Source organism: Schistocerca serialis, chromosome 1 (genome assembly GCF_023864345.2).
Source record: "Schistocerca serialis cubense isolate TAMUIC-IGC-003099 chromosome 1, iqSchSeri2.2, whole genome shotgun sequence".
Lineage (NCBI taxonomy): Eukaryota > Metazoa > Arthropoda > Insecta > Orthoptera > Acrididae > Schistocerca > Schistocerca serialis.
Window position 1 is genome coordinate 663,892,987 of NC_064638.1, and position 17,054 is coordinate 663,910,040.

Consider the following 17,054-nt stretch of genomic DNA (forward strand, 5'->3'; position numbering starts at 1 on the left):
GTCCTGTGCTAAAAGTTTAAAGTTCCTCAATGAGATAGGACACTACCGCTTTTTTTTATCGAGTTTAGTGAACGTATATACGTTTCTACTCGTTTTAGTTTCTCTTTGTACTTTGGTATCAGTGTTGTCACAACTGCCTCGTGATCATTGATACCAGTCTTTAAAGAGGTCAGATCTGTTAACTGGCATTAGATCTAATAAAGCCTACAGGCTGGTCAGAAAAAGTCTGAAAAGCTTTCAAGGGGATTTCAGGGTAGGTTTCACTGATAAATAATTCTTAAGAAAAGAATTCGATATGTTGTGCCATTTCCAAGTTAATTAGCATTAAGATAGGCGTTCGAGGCATTGCACTCGCAAATTCAAATGCGCTACCAGATACAATGATTGTCAGTTGTTCTCATAGCATAGAAGGTGGTGCACGAGACTGTTCAACCTTTGGCTCAGATTCGATCCTTACTACCGTCCAATGTCCAATTTTTGTGTCAGTCTTTTGTTCGGTTTTAGGAAACCAAATGAAGGACTTGTTTGGCGGTACTATCTCTGGTGGACCGCTTGAATTTGTATGTGCAACAACCTGACAGGTTAACTTCAGTGATAATTAACTTGGAAATGGTGCAACATATCGATTTTTTTCTGATTAATTATTTCTCAGTCCCACCTAATATGCAACACACTTACTAGCTTTTCAGACTGTTTCTGACTACCCTATATTTCCATCGTGAATAGGGTTCTGAATTATCTGTTCAAAGTAGTTTTCAGAGTAGGTATGTAGTAGTGTTTCACAGGATGTCTTGCCATGCCCACCAATAACAAAACTTTAATTTGTCAATGGGCTGTTGGGTGTTTAAAGTCTACACTGACGATTAAAGTATAAATAGAGAATTTACGTACATGGGAAATGACGTTTCCTCTAAAGTTTTCAGTGACTCTGGTAGTCGATAGAAGGATGCAGTTATAATTTTATGCCCACTCCTGATACTCAGTCTTGCTCAACAATCTCACATGCAGCTTCAGTTTCTGTATCGTTGTATTTGAGTGTTTTGTCAACTGTGACGAACAGACCACCTCCATTTCCCATCAGCCTACCCTTTCGATGTACACTAAAATTTCCCTCCAAAATATCACGGGTATCAACTTCATACTTTAACCACCGTTCTGTACCTAGCTTTAGATGAGCTTCGCTGCCTTCCAGGTGCTCTTCAAAATTTAGCACTTCATTGCGAATCCTTCTGCAATTAACCGCTAACCTGAAGCAGCTGAAGAAGTACGTCGGGAAAACTGCCGTGCCCCGACGAGAACTAAACCGATCAAGTGGAATATTACCAGCAGGGAGAGGGCAGCCATTCGGGACCTGAGACAGAGCCCTGAGATTGTTGTCTTACCGGCTGACAAAGGCAATGCTACGGTTGTTCTTTCCCGTAAGAACTACATTGAGAAGATGCAGAGCCGCTAAGTGACGAATCTTACAGGAAGATCAACGCTGACGCGACAAAGAAGATGGAGAACAAGACTAGAGCTCTTCTGAAGGACGCAGATTTAGCAGGGGGTGTCGCCAAGAAATTGACACGTCAAGGACCTGTACTGCTAAGACTTTATGGACTCCCTAAAGTCCACAAAGAAGGGGTGCTGTTACGCCCAATTGTCAGCAACATTAAGGCACCTACATATTTACTGGCCAAATACCTGGCAGAATTACTAAGCTCTTATGTGGGTAACTGCCCTCATCACGTTTGTAATTCTGTGGATTTCGTAAAACGTCTCGACAACTTCAAGCTGAAAGACTCAGATATCCTGGTGAGTTTTGACGTTTCATTTTTGGTCAGGGTCGCTCTTCGAGAATCAGTTGAGCTTATTGCACAGAAATTTGACGAGAACACAACCGACCTTTTCAAGCACGTTCTGACCTCCATGTATTTTCTCTTTAGTGGAGAATACTATGAACAAACAGAAGGAGTCGCATTGGGGAGCCCACGCTCGCCTGTGGTCGCGAATTTCTATATGGAGTACTTCGAGGAGGAAACTTCTGCGTCATCCAAATGGAAACCTACTTGTTGTCTACGTTATGTGGATAACACGTTCGTGATCTGGCCCCATGGAAGGGACAAGCTCCTAGACTGCCTTACACACCCTATCTCCATACATCCGAACATCAAATTCGCTATGGAGACCGAAGCAGAAGGAAGATTACCATTCCTGGAATCGTGGTCAAAAGAAGAGTGGATGGCACCCTGGGCCACAGGGTATACAGGAAGAAAACGCACACCGTCCTGTATTTGCAAGGGGATAGCTGCCACCACCTTGCACAGAGGAAAGGGTGCTAAAAGCACTGGTGCACAGGGCGCACACCATCTCTGACACAAAGAATCTGCCCCAAGAGCTGGAATACCTCAAAACTATATTCCAGAAAAACGGGTACTCGGAATGGCAGATCAGACGCGCTCTCCACCCCACCTCTACAGTACAGCGTGTGGAGACGGAAGAAGTCACGGAGAAAGAGATAGCCACTTCCTGCATACCGTATACTGACGCACTATCGGGGAAAATAGGACGAATATTGAGGAAACACCGAGTAGGAACTATCTTTTGCCCACCAAATAAAACGCGAGCATTATTGGGAAGTGTCAAAGACGATCTCGGTTTGCGGAAGGCCGGCATATACCAGATTCCGTGCCAATGTGGGAAGACTTATATTGGACAGACAGTGCGCACCATCGAAGATCGTTGCCGAGAACATCAGAGGCACACTCGACTTGGGTACCCCAACGAGTTGGCGGTCGCAGAGCACTGTGTGTCCGAAAATCACGAAATGAACTACCAACATACCAGGTTCTTGGCACAGACATCTAAATACTGGGACAGCGTCGTTAGAGAGGCTATCGAAATTCATACCAGGGACGGACTCATCAACCGAGATTGCGGCTACAACCTCAGCAAGGCATGGGAACCAGCAGTGAGTCTAATTAAAAAAGGCGCTCAGCAAAGGAAACGAACGTGTGACTAGGGTGGATGAGGCAATTACACCGACGCCACCACATACAAAGACGCCAGCGTCTCACTGACCACTGATGCGCTGGCGCGGACCGCGAAGAGAACGCCTCGGAGGGGAGGGAATTTATGACGGCCGCCTGCCCTCAGGAGCACAGTTTGTCAGCGCACCTGACGATGGCAACATGTCTGATCGCCGAAATTTTGTGCCCATTGGACACTATGGACCAGCAGTACACCCGTGGACTGTTCGAGTAACCTCTAGAATGTTAATACTCTCGCCTCTCGACGTCATTCCTTTGTATCTCATACTATTACTTCTGAATTTCCAACAACTGTCAATATATGGAGAGAGTAGAGAGTTGCCTAATCTAAAAAAAAAACTCGTGTGCACCCCACACGGTCAGCTAGCTGGGTAGCAGTGCACATTTGCTCCCTTTGGAGACCCTGACATTCTCAACCCTATGGCACAAGTTCAGGAAGTCGCAGTCTACAGCGTCACAGAACCATCAGAGTCTCTGGTCCAGTCCTTCCATTCTCCTGAGAACGAGAGCGGCCCTATCAATTCTGAGGACAATGCTGCAAATTGTGAGCTTTGTTGAAACTACATGCACAAGGCTGGCTCCCCAACCTTCTCTGCCAGTCCCTGGAATGATCCAGGTATGACCTTCAAGCCCACACAACAGGCATCATCTGTTCCAACGTGCACCACAGTCTGCAGTTGGTTGCACATGGTTACTTCAATGGCTGTCGGAATACCCTCTTCAGCATGGTGAATGAGGCCTCCAGGTATACAAACTGAGCGCACATGATGTTGCTTCCTGTCCCTTTCTGCCATTTGCTTGAGGGTACCATACATTTGAACTGCCAATGATTAATAGATCCATACCCTTTTGTGTTTGCCTCCTCTTGACACATGACAAAGTAGGTTTCCCAACAAGTGAAGTGAGTCCCACTGACTCACTTTTAGTTTCAGTGAATGACAGCACCTCAAACATGTTCATTAGGGGAATTGGTACTGCACCTAGAGTCCTCCCTGGTCTCTGTCTACCCTTTATAGGATGTCTAAACCTACCACTGACAGACCACTTGCAGAGAAGTGGACGAGCAGTGACAAATTCTATACTTCCCACAGGGGAGACAAGTTCTACAGGAGAGGACAGCACTTGAGGTATCTATCGTGTCCCCAGTGTCCGAATTTCGGGAGCTCTCCCAACACTCGGATCTACAGCAGCTGCCGATCATTTTGACAGTAGTCAGAGCAATTTCTAGCTGCTTATGAACGTCATCTAACTTATCATGTATTCGAGAACAGTGTTCATGGTGGGAACTGCATTATGGCTGGTGCAATGTTTTCCAGTACAGTGAACAAATAACTTTAAACTAAGCCTGCTCATTATCTTTTGATCTGTTGAGATAAAATATTATTAATTCCCTTTAAAAACTGAAGCAATCAGTACACAAGCCAACAAAAATTTCTGTGATAAAAATTGCTAGTCTCCTAGAACTTTTTAGGTTACAGTTGCTAAGAAAGTCGAAAACAGCGTTATGGGCTATAGATAATATACACTCCACTTGACAGGGAAAGTATGTAACATGGTAAGTTTGCTATAATATTTGCTACAGTAACTAAATTTACTACAAAATATCTTTTTCACACGACAGTGGTAATTTCTCAAAAATGAGTTTTTATTCATGTTGATATACACTGAAATTTGGGGTGAGCTGTTCTATCACAAACGCTAATTTGCTACATATGAAGTAAGTTATCCACAACATTTGTAACTTACGAAAATTTTCAAGAATATGTTTTTGTAAGCGCCCAAAAATGGTCAAAAATGAACCTATTTCTCACATAATTATACAGTAAAATTAGGGAACGATTGTTTTGGAACAAGGACGGATATGCTGTTATTAAAAATTATAAAATTTCTAAAAGAGAACAATTTAAGTTTAAATCTACAATTGACGATAATAATATGAATTTATCACAGCACTCGCAATTGTCCGAAATTTTGCAAAATGTCATAACACACATTAGTACTGACGCAATGAAAGACTGCACAGAAGTGATGTGGACAGTAAAATATTAGCATCCAGAATTTCAAAAGGCACACGAATTTGGCACATACTGTCTCACAAAGGACAATTCGGAAGTAATCTTTTATAAGTGAATAAATATGTGAATTGCACATATTTATTTGCTTACCTGAATTATTTGACAAGTTCTACACTAGTATGATGCAGATGAACACAACAGTGTCAGTTTATCTCAAGGCTTAAATGATTTTTTAGTAACTCTTGCCTTGGTCTTCTATCAAGGAAGCATTATGTTGCAAATAAATCTATGTTGTTATTTTAGAAGCCCAAGTGATTTGTTTAAAATTAAAGCCAATTTTAGAAAAGTTTTTGTAAATGTGTATTTCATGTGGTTGTTAAATAAAATGTTGAAAGCATATGTTCAGTCATATTTCAACCCAGCCCTAGCAGTCCCACTGTCACCAGTACAGAAACTGTGGTTACTGCACAACACATGTGCAACAAAGCATAGATTTATAGACAGAGAGATGCCGAATGAAATGTATTTGGTTGTCGAATAAGTGTTCAAAGACTATCATAGCAGAATCGTATTGAAACATCTTTCACAAATCCCAAAGAAACTCATGTGAAGGTACAAAAGTTCGAAAACTACGAAAACTACTAATGGGCCGAAATTGGGGACTGTATCTTTCCAACACAACTGAGACCTACAAATCCTTGGTCTGACCAATACCTCGTTATGTCAAAGTCACCTGGATTTCAGGTGAATCATAATTTTTCATTACCTCCAAATCCTGAAATACCATGAGCTCCGCTTCTCCTTCCATGCCTGCCAACAATGCAACTCTCGAATCGTTTAGTAACGTAGTCATTTATCGTCTTTTCTCTCCTTTGATGTACGCTTTCAGATTTCCTAAATTTCCTGCCAACTTTACACCAAGCATCCTAACATTTCATCACTTATTATTAATCTTAGTACTCTAATGGATCTATTTTAGAGCACTCGCCATATCGTATCCCAATGAAACTTTAGCTGCCTCCCCCTATCTGAACATGAAATCTACCCAGAGATCTATCCATCCTTTTATCTTTAATAGAATACTCCTCTTCCACCCTATGCCTAGCCCCTTCCTCTGCCACTTTCTCCCTTTATAAACGCTTTTTCTGGACTTCTGGGTCTTCTTCTCCAGCTCTCCCATTCCACATCCTTTCCGAAGCACTCTTTCTCCAACAATACACTTCACCTCCAAGTCCTGTGCCTTCACTGAACTGAAGTGCTCCTTTTTATGAAAGCTGTCATCAGTTGACAGTGTAGAAAAAAGACTATATTTTACTGAAAATCTTAAATATTCAGCCATATGTTTTGACCATTAAATTTTTTTTCTTCAGACTATGTCTGTAAGTTATATTCATTTCATGCTCTCCATGGAAGGGGGCAGTGTATTGCTCACATCCCATCCCCGCCCCGACAGGCGCGGGAACGAAATAACAGGAAAAAAAGCATTTAACAATCTTCTTAAGCGAATTAAAGGGGAAGTGTGTCAAGAGTAGTCCTTCGGACTGCAACAACAGACGAGAACGAAGATATGGACTGATCTTTCACGGAAAATGAAATGGGCCTAACGTGGGATATCCTGAAACTGAAAATAGAACAGAATACAGTGTTTCACATTCGTTGGTCTCCTTGCGTTTGCCAAATTTCAATCTGGACCTCGCCACGAAATGTTACCAATACGCCTAAGCTTACAGTAGTATCCAGTTTGAGCAGAGTAAGACATAAGGTTTCCTTCTCATATAACCCGTGGAAAATTGTAGTAATTCGCCTAATTACTACCGTGTGCCGCAAAGAATAAGACTGTCAGGAACTGTTTTTGCCGCGGGTCGTAGCTCTTTGTTTGTCGGCGGGATCAGAGATGCGTACTTGCGTAGCACTTGCTATTCGTCACTTACCTACTCTCTGGCCTTTACATATACCGTGTTTGCATGTAGTCACAATTTTTGCAGTATATGCGGATTTTGCTTTGTGTAGATATTTATATTTATTTTGATAGTATTGTATTTATCGCTATGGGTAGTATAGACAAAGCAGTAATTACAGGCTTCATATGCCGGCTTTGTTCTAAAATGAACAGATTTGTTATTCATATTTATGGAGAAGAAGGAGCGAGGCTACGGCTTGCTGAGAAGATTAACGCATACTTACCCATTACGGTTAGTTGTTGCTTTCATTGGTGATATGCATTGTAGTACGTCTCGTGTGTTAACCCAATACTATCTTGTAGAGGTGATTAACCTTGTTATGTTTGCAAGAAATCGGAAGGCTACAGTTCAGTGTGAATTGTTTATAGATTGAAAACAATCACAAAATCAGCAATGTTGCGTAGATTTTTTAGTGAAATACCGACTTCTGCCAGCACTATGAAAACTGCATTGTGTACAATAGTACGCAATGTTTCGGAGTATACAGTATTTGCAAAATATTTCACCAATGTTATATTTGTTTAGTGAAAAGTTTTCTTTTAGTCTGTAGTAAGTATCTGTTAAACGTTAGCTAAGAAAGGCATCAGTGAACATGATTTTAAGGACTGGACAGTCTTCTGCATTCTCTGTTCATCATATAACTTTTCAACAAACAAGGGACAGTCTGTTGTATGTAACAAGTACTGTTCACTGGTTTGCATGCATAATAAATTATGGTACCGGTATCTCAGAGCTACAGGCAAACTGGCGTATTCTATTTAGATCTCAGTACATGTCACTAGATTCAATTACGCAAGTAAAATCCATAAGTGACCTTTTTATATAATGGAAAGACTACTTTAAGCAACAGTTACCTAAATAGAAGTATTGCAGCCCATGATCACATTGGATGGCGATTAGTAAGGCTTCTGACTCTCAAGTGCTGCAGCAAAAACTTGTTACAGTCCTCAGTCATTGCTTTGTGTGTTGTATGTTTTTGTGCAACCTTTTTCAACTGTGCATATATTCTAAACTAAAAGCAATTCTTATAAATTTCTAAATGCATGGGTGTCACATGTCTGAGGAAGGTACACTTTCTTCTGTAGAGATGTTTCCCGTGCTGTTTACTCACTTATTCTGAGTGATTTGTGTGAATTTCTTCTTTATCAACACACTACTTTCTGAAGCCTTGTGTAACACCTTGTATCAAAACCATCTCTGCCTTTTTTTAACCCACCATGTCTGGGTGTCCCCACCATTGCCATTTAATTACTTCCAATGTTCTCCAGTGATACTCCAGAACCTTACACATTTCTTGACCACTACCTACCTCTAGTATGTTTCATCAAGAGCTTTTACTGAAAATTTAAAGAACAACTTTGCTGTATACCCAGAAGCACACTATTAATGATTCTGTATATGTGTTACTAATTTTTCCAGTGCTTGCATTCTTTTGCTCAGACAAACATGCCTTTGAATTTTTGTAAGCCTTTCTACCTCATTTTATTACTACTGTTCTGAACTTTTTAGGTGCTCAATTACCTGAACTGCTAAACTGTTGCTTACTAATTTTTGTTTGTCATTTTAAGTGTTAGTTTTATTATGTATCCTCTTTCTTTCCTTTTTTAGCATCTTTATGGTGCATTTTTGTTTTGGTACATCATCTGTAGTCCATTGGTACTTCGAATACCTCTTTTAACTTGATAGTGTGGAAAGTTCCCACAAGAGATTAACTTGATGCATTTCAAATAGAGATTGATAATATTCAATTGTTAACAATAGTGTCCACCAATAATTTTCCTGTTTGTGTCATATAGATTTATTTTGTCCTGTGTTTTCATATATTGTTCTCATCACTATTATAGGAGTGTGGAATGTAAGATGAAAGAATCTCATTATTTGTTTTGAATATCCTTGAAAACCCAGCAGGTCCCTTACCTGTGAACATGTCACTGACACAGAGGCCTTTGATTAGAAATAAAATCAGTGATGTCAATAACTCTTTACCCATGATAACTATTTTGTTGCTTGAACTTAATCACGTTGTTATGCAAGGGTGCAGCACATCATGGAGCAGTCATAGTTGCAAGTGGTCACACACCTGGAAGGAAGTAACACTGAATCTTGTATGTCATGTCTTACACCGCTTGTTACTCCAAACTACCCCCACACCCCCGGCCCTTAATCTCGGTACTCTGTGAATTAATTTCTTTTCTGTGTTGTTGTTGTTATTGTGGTCTTCAGTCCTGAGACTGGTTTGATGCAGCTCTCCATGCTACTCTATCCTGCGCAAGCTTCATCATCTCCCAGTACCTACTGCAACCTACATCCTTCTCAATCTGCTTAGTGTATTCATCTCTCGGTCTCCCTCTACGATTTGTACCCTCCACGCTGCCCTCCAGCACTAAATTGCTGATCCCTTGATGTCTCAGAACATGTCCTACCAACCGATCCCTTGTTCTAGTCAAGTTGTGCCACAAACTTCTCTTCTCCCCAATCCTATTCAACACCTCCACATTAGTTACATGATCTACCCATCTAATCTTCAGCATTCTTCTGTAGCACTAGATTTCGAAAGCTTCTATTCTCTTCTTGTTTAAACTATTTATCGTCCCATATTTCACTTCCATACATGGCTACACTCCGTACAAATACTTTCAGAAACGACTTCCTGACACTTAAATCTATACTCTATGTTAACAAATTTCTCTTCTTCAGAAACGTTTTCCTTCCCATTGCCAGTCTACATTTTATATCCTCTCTACTTCGACCATCATCAGTTATTTTGCTCTCCAAATAGCAAAACTCCTTTACTACTTTACGTGTCTCATTTCCTAATCTAATACCCTCAACATCACCCGACTTAATTCGACTACATTCCATTATCCTCGTTTTGCTTTTGTTGATGTGGGTCGACAGAAGCGTCCGATTCCACGCGTCGGCTTTGACCCGTGACGTAAGGGTGTTGTCGTGTGTGACGTCATGACTGCGCAGAGTTTGGTTTGAGTGTGGCTGTCTCCAGTTCTGTTTTATCTTATTTTATGTACTTTTCTGATCTGTTCGTTCTATCTCGTGAGATTTTTTTTTTTTTTTTTTTTTTTTTTAAATTTAAAAACACTTATTACTTATTTTAATTATCTGTTTCCTCGAATTTCTGTTTTAGTTTATTATATTTATCTTTCTGATCTGTTCGTTATATCCCGTGAGATTTTTTTTTTTTTAAAGACAAAAAACACTAATCAGCTACTGAAGCATCTTCATCTTCTATGGGTTGCAGGGGTTACGACCCCTGGGGAGGTGGGTGGGTATTCATACATGGCTGTCTTCACTTACACGTTGTAGCTACGCAAGGCGCCTAAATTTGTTTATATTTAGTTTGCCCCCCACCCAAAACACCCCATTTCCCGCGCTTGTCCCGTTAGTGTCATTAGGCTTCTTGTGGAAAGTGTGTGTGTTTGTTTTTGTTTCCGCCATATTTGTGACGTCATGGGTCAAAGCAGACGAGTGGGATCGGACGCTTCCATATTTCCGTTGATGTTCATCTTATATCCTCCCTTGAAGACACTGTCCATTCCATTCAACTGCTCTTCCAAGCCCTTTCCTGTCTCTGACAGAATTACAATGTCATCGGCGAACCTCAAAGTTTTTATTTCTTCTCCATGGATTTTAATACCTACTCCGAATTTTTCTTTTGTTTCCTTCACTGCTTGCTCAATATTACAGATTGAATAACATCGGGGAGAGGCTATAACCCTGTCTCACTCCCTTCCCAACCACTGCTTCCCTTTCATGCCCCTCAACTCTTATAACTGCCATTTGGTTTCTATACAAATTGTAAATAGCCTTTTGCTCCCTGTATTTTGCTCCTGCCACCTTCAGAATTTGAAAGCGAGTGTTCCAGTCAACATTGTCAAAAGCTTTCTCTAATTCTACAAATGCTAGAAACGTAGGTTTGCCTTTCCTTAATCTTTCTTCTAAAATAAGTCATAGGGTCAGTATTGCCTCACGTGTTCCAATATTTCCATGGAATCCAAACTGATCTTCCCTGAGGTCGGTTTCTATCAGTTTTTCCATTTGTCTGTAAAGAATTGGCATTAGTATTTTGGAGCTGTGACTTACTAAACTGATAGTTCGGTAATTTTCATATCTGTCAACACCTGCTTTTTTTGGGATTGGAATTATTATATTTTTCTTGAAGTCTGAGGGTATTTCTCCTGTCTCATATATCTTGCTCACCAGATGGTAGAGTTTTGTCAGGACTGGCTCTCCCAAGGCCGTCACTAGTTCTAATGGAATGTTGTCTACTCCCGCGGCCTTGTTTCGACTCAGGTCTTTCATTGCTCTGTCAAACTCTTCACGCAGTGTCATATCTCCCATTTAATCTTCATCTACATGCTCTTCCATTTCCACAACATTGCCCTCAAGTACATCGCCCTTGTATACACCCTCTATATACTCCTTCCACTTTTCTGTTTTCCCTTCTTTGCTTAGAACTGGGTTTCCATCTGAGCTCTTGATATTCTCTTTTCTCCAAAGGTCTCTTTAATTTTCCTGTAGGCAGTATCTATCGTACCCCTAGTGAGTTAAGCCTCTGCATCCTTACATTTGTCCTCTAGCCATCCCTGCTTAGCCATTTTGGACTTCCTGTCGATCTCATTTGTGAGACGTTTGTATTCCTTTTTGCCTGCTTCATTTACTGCATTTTTATATTTTCTCCTTTCATCAGTTAAATTCAATATTTCTTCTGTTACCCAAGGAGTTCTACTAGCCCTCGTCTTTTTACCTACTTGATCCTCTGCTGCCTTCATCCTTCAAAGCTACCCATTCTTCTTCTACTGTATTTCTTTCCCCCATTCCTGCCATTTGTTCCCTTACGCTCTCCCTGAAACTCTGTACAACCTCTGGTTTAGTCAGTTTATCCAGGTCCTATCTCCTTAAATTCTCACCTTTTTTTCTGTGTATGGCGCAAAATTATTAAAATAATTTGCAATATTGCTGTAGGGGCTATGCATTACTATTTCTTCCAGTGGAGTGATACTGATGTCAGTGTCCTATTTGTAGCCATTTTTTAGGATTATTTACACTACCTGGTGATTTCATTCCTAACTGTTGTGCTTCATTCCTTTAGCTGATGAATCTCAATTTATAAGTAAGTTGAAAATATTCTGTGCTCACCACCAAAAGTAGATTCCAGTTAGGAAAGGGGTAAAATGATGTGTGATAAAAAAAATGTCAAAAAATGAAATAAAAAAGATATCATACCATAGTGAAACTAGTGTCTCATCATGAAAGCTTAAATGAAAATATCTGTTAAAAATTGTGAATTTTTAATGAGGAGGAATAATTATTGCTCACCATTAATGAGTATAGAAATTATTGCAGGGAAGACATCACCCTGGTTTGGAATTATAAATTATGTTAGTGTTGGTGTGAATGTTACATGTCAAAAATGGGTGTTAAAGTAGCATAGGTGAATCATAAAACATCAACTGCAGCAAAACAATCAATGATATTACTTGGACGGAAGCAGAGATACTTTAGTGGTGATGTGTTACGTTTGTTGAGAGTCAGGCTTATACAGAAAAACTAGGAATGGGGATTTCATTATCACAATGTCCTTCATCTTCTTTCACTTTCCCTATTTGTGTTTTTGCTTTAGCCTGATAGTTAGTTCTGTGGTTCCAGAAACACATCAGCTATCTAGCTATTAGTGGACGCCGAAGCATCCTGAAGGAGATCCCAGGAGAGCGGTCAAAACATCAATTATTTTAGAAGGAAATATGACGCAGCCTAATAACCCAGAAGATTTAATCTATAGTGACAATGAACACGAAAGCATGCAGACTTACATTTTTATATAGTGCTTAGACAGGGATTTAGGATCCAGATTTTAAATTTTAAGTGATTACCAAGGGCAGATGTGAACTCTGACCACAATTTATCAGTTATGAACTGTAGATTAAAACTAAAGAAACTGCAAAAAGGGAGGAATTTATGGAGATGGGACCTAGGTAAATGGAAGGAACCAGAGGTTGTTGAGGGTTTCTGAGGGAGCATTAGGGAACAGTTGAGAACAACAGGTGACACAAATACAATAGAAGAAGAATGGGTAGCTTTGAGAGATGTAATAGTGAAGGCGATGGCTAGTAGAAATCCTTGGGTAACACAAGATACATTCAATTTAATCGATGAAAGGAGAACGTATAAAAATTCAGTAAATGAAGCAGGATAAAAGGGAATTCAAACGTCTAAAAAATGAGATAGAAGCATACATCACTAGGTGTAAGATAGATATTGCCTAGAGGAAAACTACAGATAGATGCCTTTGGAGGAGAAAAGAGAACCACTTGTTTGGATATCAAGAGCTCAGATGCAAAACCAGTCCTAAGCAAAGAATGGAAAGAAAGAAGAAATGATCACAATAATAAAATAAGGGAAATAAGAGCTCGCACTGAAAGATATAGGTGTCCGTTTTTTTTTCGCGCACTGTATGAGATTGGAATAATGGAGTATTATTGTAAAGGTAGTTCGATAAACCCTCTGCCAGGCACTTAAAAGTGATTTGCAGTGTATCTGTGTAGATGTAGGTGTAGAAAGATGAAGTAAGTGTGTAGAGGGTCTATACAAGGGAGATGCACTTACGGGCAATATTATGGAAATGAAAGAGGACATAGAGGAAGATGAGAAGGGAGATACGGTACTTCTTGATGATTCTGACAGAGTACTGAAAGACCTAAGTTGAAATAAATCCCCATGAGTAGACGACATTCCATGGAAACTACTGGTAGCCTTGGGGGACCCAGCCATGACAAAACTCTTGCATCTGCTGTGCAAGATGTATGAGACAGGCAGAATGGCCTCAGACTTAAAGAAGAATATAATAATCCCAATTCCAAAGGAAGCAAGTTCTGACAAGTGTGAAATCCCCGATGGTATTCAATCTGTATATTGAGCAAGCAGTAAAGGAAATAAAAGAAAAACTTGGAGCAAGAATTAAAGTCCGAGGAGAAGAAATAAAACCTTTGAGGTTTGCCGGTGACATTGCAATTTTGTCAGAGCCAGCAAAGGACTTGCAAGGTCAGTTGAACGGAGTGGACAGTATCTTGAAAGAAGAATATCAACAAAAGCAAAACAAGGACAATGGAGTGTAGTCGAATTAAATCAGGTGATGCTGAAGGAATTGGATTGGGAAATGAGACAGTTAAAGTAGTAGATGAGTTTTGCTATTTTGAGAGAAAAATAACTGATGATGGTTGAAGTAGGGAGGATATAAAATGTAGACTGGCAATAGCAAGAAAAACATTTCTGAAGAAGAGAACTGGTTAACATCAAGATTGAATTAAGAGTCGGGAAGTGATTTCTGATAGTATTCATATGGAGTGTAACCATGTATGGGAGAGAAACATTGATGGTAAACAATTTAGACAATAGAATAGAAGCTTTTGAGATGTGGTGCTACAGAAGAATGCTTAAGATTAGATGGGTAGATCACATAACTTATGACGGGGTACTGAGTAGACTTGGTGAGAAGAGAAATTTGTGGTACAACCTGACCAAAAGAAGGAATCAGTTGGTATGACACATTCTGAGGCATCAAGGGATAACCAATTTAGTGCTGGAGGGAAGTGTGTGGGGTAAAAATCATAGAGGGAGACCAAGTTAAGAATACAGTAAGTAGATTCAGAGGGATGTAGGTTGCAGTAGTTACTTGGAGATGGAGAGGCTTGCACAGGATAGTGTAGGGTGGAGCACTGAATCAAACCAGTCTCAGGACTGAAGACCATAACAACAACAAGATTACTGCAGCACTGTCTAAATTTTTCACATGTGGTTCAATATAGAGCTTTCTGACTGTAATTTGTAAATTTCCGCAATTGGCAAAAAGTACTTCAGTTATCCATGTATTGCAACACAGTATTACAGCAGCCTATGTATGAAGTTCCAGGAACTGCTTCAAAGGCAAATTACTGTAGAGTCTCAGAGTGTCTGAAATTTGTCCCTCAGTACTGTGTCACATTGCAGATCAAGGATTTCTAATGGAAAAGCTTGGTAAGATGTCTCAATACCTATATCTAAGTCCATATGCTGCAATCCACTGCGAAGTGCATGGCGGGTGTACTTCCCATTGCACCAATTGTCGGTGCTTTTTTCCCTTTCCAATCATGTACAGAGAATGGGAAAAAAGATTGCTTAAATACCTTGGGCATACTGTAATTAGTCTAATTTTGTCTTTGTGATTCCTGTGAGAACAATATGAAGAGGTTTGTAGAATATTCCTAGATTAATCATATAAGGCTGCTGCTTGAATTTTTGTAAGTCGGCCTCTTTGGGGTTAGTTTGTGCCTGCTTTCAAGTATTTGCCAGATCAGCTATTTTGTCATCTGCATGAAACTCTCCCATGAGCAAAACAATCCTGTTTCCATTTGTGCTGCCTTTCTTTTTATTCCATTCAGTATACTTTGTCAATCCCATTGATACATGTTCCTTATACAACACTGTAGATTTGGTTGAACAAGTGTTGTGCATGCACTACAATCTCCTTTGTGGACTGATCATTTTTCTCTAGTATTCTAACACTGCAACAAAATCTGCCACATGCTTCACCTGTAACTAATTCTTGGCAATAATTCAATTTAATATCCTTACAAATGTGGCACCCAGGTATTACGGGATTTGACTGATTCCATCTGATGTTATAGTCACAGAATATTACGTGTTTTGATTTTATGAAGTACACAATTTCACATTTCTGAAAATTTAAAGCAAGTTGCCAACCTTTGCACCATTTCGGAATGTTATCAAGACCTGACTTAAAATTTGTGCTTTTTTTTTTTTTTTAGGCAGTAACTTAGTTTATTAATAGATTACTGTTCCATCTTCAAAAAGTCAAGATTTAATATTAATATTACCTGCAAGATCATTAATATGTAATGTTGCAGCAAGGGTCCCAACACATTTAATTGGAACCAAGGAGGTTAGAATAAGGGAAGATGGCACTGACCAGGAAGTGAGTTTTTTAGTTAAGTACTGTGTGACATTTGCCCTCTTAGCTTTCATAAGTCTAATTAGCAGTCATTTCTGAGTGCGTATTTTAATACAGTACAAAGTATCACTCCAATGCAGTGTGAATACACACTCAACGCCAAATGTTATGGACATGCCAGTATGTTGTAGGTGGCTTCACTTTTGCAGTGTAAGGATCTCTCTCCTTATTCCAACTTCTTTGGTTGGAACTCGCGTGAAGTTATTTAACTACCACTCTAGATGAATTTCCATCCAAGATAACATGTTGCATCCTCCATACCACCCACTTAAATGGAGAGATAAAAAATCTTAATTCTAGTCTAGGTCTAACAAATTTTGAAATCGTGATGCATTTTTGGCATGTAGTGTTCTTCTCAGTTCCATGTACTTACGATAATTTTAACTTCATCAGCACTCTACAACGAAGTCAGTATTGAGAAATAAAACATATCTTCAAAATTCGTCCTTTTTAATTGAGGTTATTTCAGTTTGAATGCATTTGTCTAATCAAATAAATAAAGAAATCACAGATTTTTACCGTGAAATGACATTATCATTAATTTCTAGTATTTCACAGTGTCTGATAGGCAAGTGAGTCATCCAGAGACAGAACAATGTACAGCACCTTTAACACTTACTTTTATATCACATTTCTAAATATTCTTCTGAGTTCTTAATTCTGCACTACAATGGCTACTGAAAAAGGTAAACTGTTTGACATTGAGAACTCATTACTAGAGTAAGGTCCTGCTTGATGAATTACTTCATTGAAAGGTTTCAGATAAGTAGTGAATTAATGTGGAACTTTGTAACTTACGCTTCAAAAAGTTTTTACTCCTGCGAGATTTTCTCATTTATTTTTGAGATCACTTTGGGTTTTGCTGTGCTAGTAGTCCTAGTCTCATAATGCTACTGTACATGAAACTTTTTCACACTAATATGTAAGGGGCAGTCAAATGAAAACAAGACAGATGGAAAAAAGCAAGCAAAGTGCTTATTATTTCCAAAGTAATCATTATAACTAATGAGAGAAAAGACAGTCAGTG

The 17,054-nt window shown here is 39.5% G+C and overlaps 1 protein-coding gene across 1 annotated transcript in view; it reads left to right on the plus strand.

Moving 5' to 3' along the window:
* Positions 1 to 6,840: 6,840 nt before the first annotated feature.
* The window catches only part of LOC126479805 (uncharacterized), a 61,185-nt gene continuing 50,971 nt past the window's right edge, over positions 6,841 to 17,054 (plus strand). The window contains exon 1 of the mRNA XM_050103815.1: positions 6,841 to 7,236. Within this exon, the coding sequence (XP_049959772.1) occupies positions 7,033 to 7,236 (204 nt within the window). The 5' untranslated portion in view covers positions 6,841 to 7,032. The remainder of the gene's footprint in view (positions 7,237 to 17,054) is intronic.